General features: G+C 56.2%; 1 protein-coding gene across 1 annotated transcript; it reads right to left on the bottom strand.

Moving 5' to 3' along the window:
• Positions 1-5,667: 5,667 nt before the first annotated feature.
• On the bottom strand, positions 5,668-6,963 carry LOC116970295 (extensin-like). Its single transcript, XM_033016970.1, has one exon. The coding sequence runs from the start codon at positions 6,961-6,963 to the stop codon at positions 5,668-5,670; it is 1,296 nt and encodes a 431-aa protein (XP_032872861.1).
• Positions 6,964-7,234: the final 271 nt, after the last annotated feature.

Below are 7,234 nucleotides of genomic sequence, written 5' to 3'. Positions count from 1 at the left end.
GGCAGCCTCCACTGTCTCGCCGTTAATGGGGATCGGGCTGATGTGACGAAGGTCTTCGGTTTGCCTCCTGAGTCCAGGATCATCTCCTTTGTTTTTGCTGCGTTGAGGATCAGGTTGTTCTCACGGCTCCAGCTCACCAGTTCTCTACCTCTGTCCTATAGCGGCCTCGTTGTTACTCGTGATCCTGCCTACCACGATGGTGTCATCTGCAAACTTAATATGGTGTTGGCCGTGGGTGGGTTTGCAGTCGAGAGTGTAGAGGGAGAAGAGGAAGGGGCTCAACACACAGCCCTGTGGTGCACCGATGTCAGGGTGATGCTGAGGAGACCTGCCTCCCCATGCGCACAGTCTGTGGTCGGCCGGTGAGAAGTCCAGGACCCAGCTGCTCAGGTGTGTGTTGAGACCCAGGTTGTCCAGCTTGGTGACTAGTTTATGGGGGGGGTGGTGTTAAAGGCGGAGCTATAATCTATGAATAGCATCCGCACATAACTGTCCCGCTGGTCAAGGTGTGTCAGGGTGGATGGAGGCCAGTGACATTGCGTCCTCCGTCGACCTGTTTGCCCTATAGGCAAATTGGTGGTGGTCTAAGGAGGGGGGATGCTGTTCTTCAAGTGTCCCAGTACCAGACGTTCGAAGCACATCATCACCACCGGTGTCAGCGCCACTGGCCGATAGTCGTTGAGGGACCTGATGGCTGATTGTTTTGGCACAGGGATGATTGTGGCTGTCTTGAGGCATGTGGGGATGGAGGCCTGCAGCAGGGAGGTGTTAAACAGATCCGTGAGCACCGCAGTCAGCTCCCCTGCGCAGTGCTTCAGAACCCGCCCTGGTACTCCGTCAGGTCCGGTGGCCTTGTTGGGGTTGATATGCTGCAGGGTCCGTCTCACGTCGTGGGGGCTCAGAGTCAGCACCGGTGGTGAGGGTCCCTGCTGTGCCCGTATGTTATCACTGCTGTCGGCGCAATCAACCCTGGGAAAAAAAGAGTTCAGGCCGTCAGGGAGGGATGAGCTTTGTGCGTGTGTGGAGCTGTTGTAGCCGGTGATGGTTCTGATGCCCTGCCACACGCGCGAGTCTGAGCTGTTAAAATGTTCCTCAATACGCTTCGTGTAGCGGTGCTTTGCTTCCCTGATGCCCTTCCTCAGACTGGACCTTGCTGTTTTGTAGGCCTCTGCATCATCTGAGTGGAAGCTGCATCCCGGGCCTTCAGCAGACCAGTTACAGCGCCATTCATCCATGGCTTATGGTGGGAGTGTCAGTATTGTCCTCTGTTTTTGGTTACACTGTTCATACAGAAGGTGATGTAATCCAATACTGATGAGGTGTAGGTGTTGAGGTCTGTGTGGTTGTTTGTAGTGGCACCCTGTTTAAAAGATGTCCCAATCAGTGTACTCAAAGCAGTTCTGTAGCCTGTCCATGGCTCCTTCTGGCCAGACCATGATGGTGCGAACTGTTGGCTTTGTCCTTTGCAATGAGGGGTCTGTATGCAGGTGTTAAGTACAGACTGATGTGATCGGATCGGCCAAAATGGGGGCAGGGGGACGCTTTGGTAGCCCTTGGCAATGTTGTAGTAGACCTGGTCCAAGATATTGTTTCCTCTGTCGGAAAATCAATAAACTGGTGAAATGTTGGCATTACAGTCCTCAGCTTGGCGGGATTGAAGTCTCCTGCTATTAAAAACACGCCGTCTGGGTGGTTATTGTTCAGCTGGTGGATAGCATCATGCAGACTAGCCATTGCTAGCTTAGCGTTAGCTTGCTTGGTTAACAGCAGTGAGGACACCACTGTAAACTCCCTTGACAGATAAAACGGTCCTGCATTTCACTGTGATAAACTCCAAGTCCGGGGAGCAAAAAGGCCTCAACAATGTCCAGTGGTGGTGCACCATGAGTTACACACATATATGCACACAACCACCGCTTTTATCCTTACCGGACTCAGCTGTTCGGTCTGCTCGATAAACAGTCCGGCCTGCTAGCCTCAAGTTAGTGGGGAGATGAGTGAGTGTCCCGGATGGTGTGGGTCTTTGATGATACTGCCAGCCTTTTGAGGCAGCGACTGCGATAGATCCCATCGATGGACGGGAGGTCAGAGCCGATGATGGACTGGGCAGTGTTTACTACTTTCCTCTCCAGGGCGCTCAAGTTTCCGAATCAAGCCACGATGCAACAAGTCAGGCATGCTCCCTAACTTGCGCACCTGTAAAGTTAGAGAAGGTCCTCCTTGACATACCGTACTCTCCAGTAATCTTCTCAGGAAGTAAGAGGCGCTGATGTGCTTTCTTTGTGCGAGTTTCGCACTGTCAGGACTCTGGGAGTACACAGTTTGTCAGCACAGTGCCATGGGTGTATGAAGAGGCAGACCAATGCCTGTCACCATGCTCAAAACTTCCAGAATATCCCATCACTGAACAGCATTGTCTCATTCACTTCTCCATATATTCATTGTTGTTTTCACAGAGTGTCGCTGAGCTCATGGTAAAGGGAAACCGCAGAGACAGTACCACACTCTTCCTCAGTCTGTGATGGAGAAGGGTAACCTTGCCCGGCGGGTGATGTGGGAATCCTTTGTGAAAATGCAGAACGAATTGCCGAAGCTGAACAAAATACTGAAAGAAATCCAGGAGCAACGGTACTGTAAATCAACACACTGAACTGAATATCACATTGAAACACTGGAGTTAACATGTTATTCGTCTGGTTTAATGAATGCTCGTTGATTTGAACAGGGTCCTGATCCCGAAGAATACATGAACATCATTCGGAGGTTAACTGAATTACCCTCTCATATGGAAGGTGAGTGTTGAAATGTACAGTTCACACCAATTACGTTAGAATTGATGTCATACTGAAACTGTATGTTCAGGAGCTTTGCAGAATTGGAAATCAGAGATCAAAGGTTGAATTATTGGGACAGACATGGGAATTCACTATGGATTGCTCCTTCGTCAGTTTAATCTAGTTAATTAATTAATTATAATTCTGGTTTAATTTAGCTTCGTTTAGTGTATTGCACTTGAACCGAAGTACAGCAAGAGCTTTAGTTTGCATTCTGCCTAGTCAGCAGAAAGACAATACTGATTATAATCGAGACATTTACACTGTAAAGATACATGATAAGGGAATAATGTTTAGTGCCAGGTAAAAAGTAGGATAACCAAAGAGGCAGATAGTTGTTCACAGATCAATTGATCTCTGACGTACACTAGAGACCATTACATTGCATTATTTCAGCTTCCTCCAAGGCGTTAATTGTACAAGGCTTTGCAGTGTATCAGATCTGTGAAATCCAGTACTCTCCGGGGAGACTGTGTATGCAGTATGCCTCACACACACCTGGCAGAGTCCTGACACACTGTGGTAATCCCACCACTCCTGGATGGGTCCCTGACACACTGTGTACCCCACACACTCCTGGATGGGTCCCTGACACACTGTGTAACCCCACACACTCCTGGATGGTCCCTGACACACTGTGTAACCCCACACACTCCTGGATAGAGTCCTGACACACTGTGTAACCCACACACTCCTGGATAGAGTCCTGACACACTGTGTAACCCCACACACTCCTGGATAGGCCCTGACCACTGTGGTAACCCCACACACTCCTGGATAGAGTCCCTGACACACTGTGTAACCCCACACACTCCTGGATATAGTCTGACACACTGTAACCCCACACACTCCTGGATGGCCCTGACACACTGTGTAACCCACACACTCCTGGATGGGCCCAGACACACTGTGTAACACACACACTCCTGGATGGGCCCGACACACTGTGTAACACACACACTCCTGGATGGGCCCTGACACACTGGTGTAACCCCGCACACTACTGGATGTGGCCCTGACACACTGTGTATCCCACACACTCTTGGTAGGGTCGTGGCATACTGAAAATATGTAGATTCTTAGAACATTCCTGAAGTCCACAATGTCTATGGCCTTGAATCACGAGGTTCCCTACACCACAGTGAACGTAAACCTGAATGAATGTGATCTGTCTCTCACATCCCCTGCTCCTGGACAATGTTTCCCTGGTCTTCACTGTCTACCCGACAATCCTCCCCACTCAACGGATGATCTCGCTCTTCCTCTCTCTCCCTCTCCCTCTCCCTCTCCTCCCTCTCCCTCTCCCTCTCCCTCTCCCTCTCCCTCTCCCTCTCCCTCTCCTCTCCCTCCTCCCTCTCCTCTCCCTCTCCCTCTCCCTCATCCCTCTCCCTCCCTCTCCCTCTCCCTCTCCCCTCTCCCTCTCCTCTCTCCTCTTCCCTCTCCCTCTCCCTCTCTCACCTCTCCCTCTCCCTCTCCCTCTCCGCCTCTTCCTCTCCTCTTCCCCCTTCTGCCCCCTCCCAAATCCCCTTCCCCCTCCCCCTCCCCCTCCACCTCTCCTCCTCCCTCCCTCTGCCCCCGCCCTCTCCCCCTCCCTCCCTCTCACCCCCCCTCCCCTCCCTCCCTCTCCGACAGAACACCCAATGCCCTTTACCCTGTCTGTGCCCAGCAGATCAACACTAGGTTCTTCAAAGTCTGTGTTCAAACCGAGAAGGAACAGTGTGTTTGTCATGGGAGAATCTACTATAGGGCATGGGGGGGGGGGGGGGGGGGGGGGGGGGGGACCAATGAACTGTTCTTTCACAGTGCAGTTAATATCACAATCTGCTTGCATTCAAGGGCATTGAACTCATTCTTGTAATCATGAATGTTGAGTTTGAGTTGAGCCACCTAACATCTGTGTCCATTATCTGCCTGTTCCCGTGCAAAGATGTTCAACAGAAACACAAGGAGACTCTGCGAGCACGACTGAAACACTGAGCGTGAACACCATCCTGATGAACGAGAAGGTTAAGAATTTCCTGCTGCTTGATCGATACGCTGAGCTCACAATCATCTCCACTGTTTCGAGATCGGACACTGGTGGAACATGAGCTGCTGGCAAGAGGCCGGGACCATGAATGGTTGGAGAGAGAAATGTCTCCGGGGAAAACTGGAAAAAAATCAGGGACAGATCAATTGTTCCACAGCAGCTTTGAGAATGAGAAAAAACATTTTTCACACAGAGAGTGGTGAACCTCTGGAATTCTCTTCCACATAAGGTAGTTGGACGGGCCAGTTCATTGGCTATATTTAAGAGGGAGTTAGATGTGGCCCTTTTGCGAAAGGGATCAGGGGGTATGAGAGAAGGCTGTACGGGATACTGAGTTGGATATAAGCCATGTTCATATTGAATTGCGGTGCAGGCTGGAAGGGCCGAATGGCCTACTCCTGCGCTAATTTCGATGTTTCTATGTTTCCTCTCCTCACCCCTCTCCCTCTCACACCCATCCCTCTCTCCCCCCACCCCCCTTCACTCTCTACCACCCCACCCGCTTCCCTCCCCTGCCCCCCGCCACATTCCCCCTACCCCTGTCCCTTTGCCACCATCCCCTACCTCCCACTCCCCACTCTTCCACTACTCTCCCTCACCCCACCCTCACCCTCCCCCACCCCTCTCTCACCCTCTCCCTTCCCCCTCCTCCCCTCTCCCCCACCCCGTTCCCCCTACCCGCTCTGACCCTCTTCCACTACTCACCCTACTCCTCACCCCCTCCGTCCCCACTCTTCCACTTCTCTCCCCCTCCCCCTCCCCCTCTCCCTCCCCACTTTCCCCTCTCTCCCCCACCCCTCTCCCCTACCGGGGTGGCGGGGATGGCGGGGATGGACGGGTTGAGCGGGGTGGCGGGGTGGCGGGGGTGGCGAGGGTGAGCGGGTGGCGGGGATGGGCGGGGGTGGCGGGGATGAGCGGAGGTGGCGGGGATGGCGGTATGAGCGGGGGTGAGTGGGGCTGGCGGGGATGAGCGGGAGTGTTGGGGATGAGCGGGGTGGTGGGGATGAGCGGGATGGTGGGGATGAGCGGGGATGAGTAGGGATGAGCGGGAGTGGCGGGGTTGAGCGGGAGTGGCGGGGATGGGCGGGATGAGCGGGTTGGCGGGAATGAGCGGGGGTGCGGGGATGTGCGGGGTGGCGGGGTGTGGCGAGGGTGAGCGGGGTGGCGGGGGTGGCGGGGATGGGATGAGCGGGATGAGCGGGGTGGCGGGGATGAGCGGTATGACGGGTGGTGGGGGTGGCGGGGATGAGCGGGGGTGGTGGGGATGAGCGGGGGTGGTGGGGTGAGCGGGATGAGCGGAAATGAGGGGGATGAGCGGGGTGGCGGGTTGAGCGGGAGTGGCGGGGATGGGCGGGGATGAGCGGGGTTGGCGGGAATGAGCGGGGGTGGCGGGATGTGCGGGGGTGGCGGGAATGAGCGGGAGTGGCGGGGGTGGCGGGATGAGCGGAGGTGGCGGGGATGAGCGGGGATGAGTGGGATTGCGGGGATGAGCGGGGTGGTGGGGATGAGCGGGGATGAGCGGATGTGGGCGGGGATGAGCGGGGTGGTGGGGATGGGCGGTGATGAGCGGGAGTGGCGGGGATGAGCGGGGGTGGGCGGGGATGAGCGGGGTGTGGTGGATGGGCGTTGATGAGCGGGGATGAGTGGGGATGAGCGGGAGTGGCGGGGTTGAGCGGGGGTGGCGGGGATGTGCGGGGGTGGCGGGGTGGCGAGGGTGAGCGGGGTGGCGGTGATGGGCGGGGGTTGCGGGGATGAGCGGGAATGGGCGGGGATGAGCGGGTGTGGTGGGGATGAGCGGTGTGGTGGGGATGAGCGGGGATGGGTGGGGATGAGCGGGGATGAGTGGGGATGAGCGGGTGTGGCGGGGTTGAGCGGGAGTGGCGGGGATGGGCGGGGATGAGCGGGTTTGGCGGGAATGAGCGGGAGTGGCGGGGATAATGCGGGGGTGGCGGGAATTAGCGGGAGTGCGGGGGTGGCGGGATGAGCGGGGGTGGCGGGTGATGAGCGGGGATGAGTGGGGATGTGCGGGGGTGGCAGGGATGAGCGGGGGTGGTGGGGATGAGCGGGGATGAGCGGATGTGGGCGGGGATGAGCGGGCATGAGCGGGGGTGGCGGGGATGAGCGGATGTGGGCGGGGATGAGCGGGGGTGGTGGGGATGGGCGGTGATGAGCGGGGATGAGCGGGGGTGGTGGGGATGATCGGGCGTGGTGTGGGCGGAAGAAAGTTTGGGCCACGCCGCAGCCGTGTCTCGTGTTGGGTTACAGCAGCTCCCGCCCGGCCACGGGAGTACGGGCTCCTGGTCGCCTGGCTGGCCGATGGCGAGGCTCCGACGCCACGGATGGAAACAGTTGTACAGGGTCTTGGTGAGAC

Source organism: Amblyraja radiata, unplaced genomic scaffold (assembly GCF_010909765.2).
Source record: "Amblyraja radiata isolate CabotCenter1 unplaced genomic scaffold, sAmbRad1.1.pri scaffold_707_ctg1, whole genome shotgun sequence".
NCBI lineage: Eukaryota > Metazoa > Chordata > Chondrichthyes > Rajiformes > Rajidae > Amblyraja > Amblyraja radiata.
Note: the sequence above shows the minus strand (reverse complement) of the source record. Positions and strands in the feature narration are given on the sequence as shown.

What these genes read in the sequence shown, in the direction of transcription:
- LOC116970295 (XM_033016970.1), bottom strand. Translation starts at nt 6,963, where the DNA reads ATGCCCGCTCATCCCCGCCCACATCCGCTCATCCCCGCTCATCCCCAC.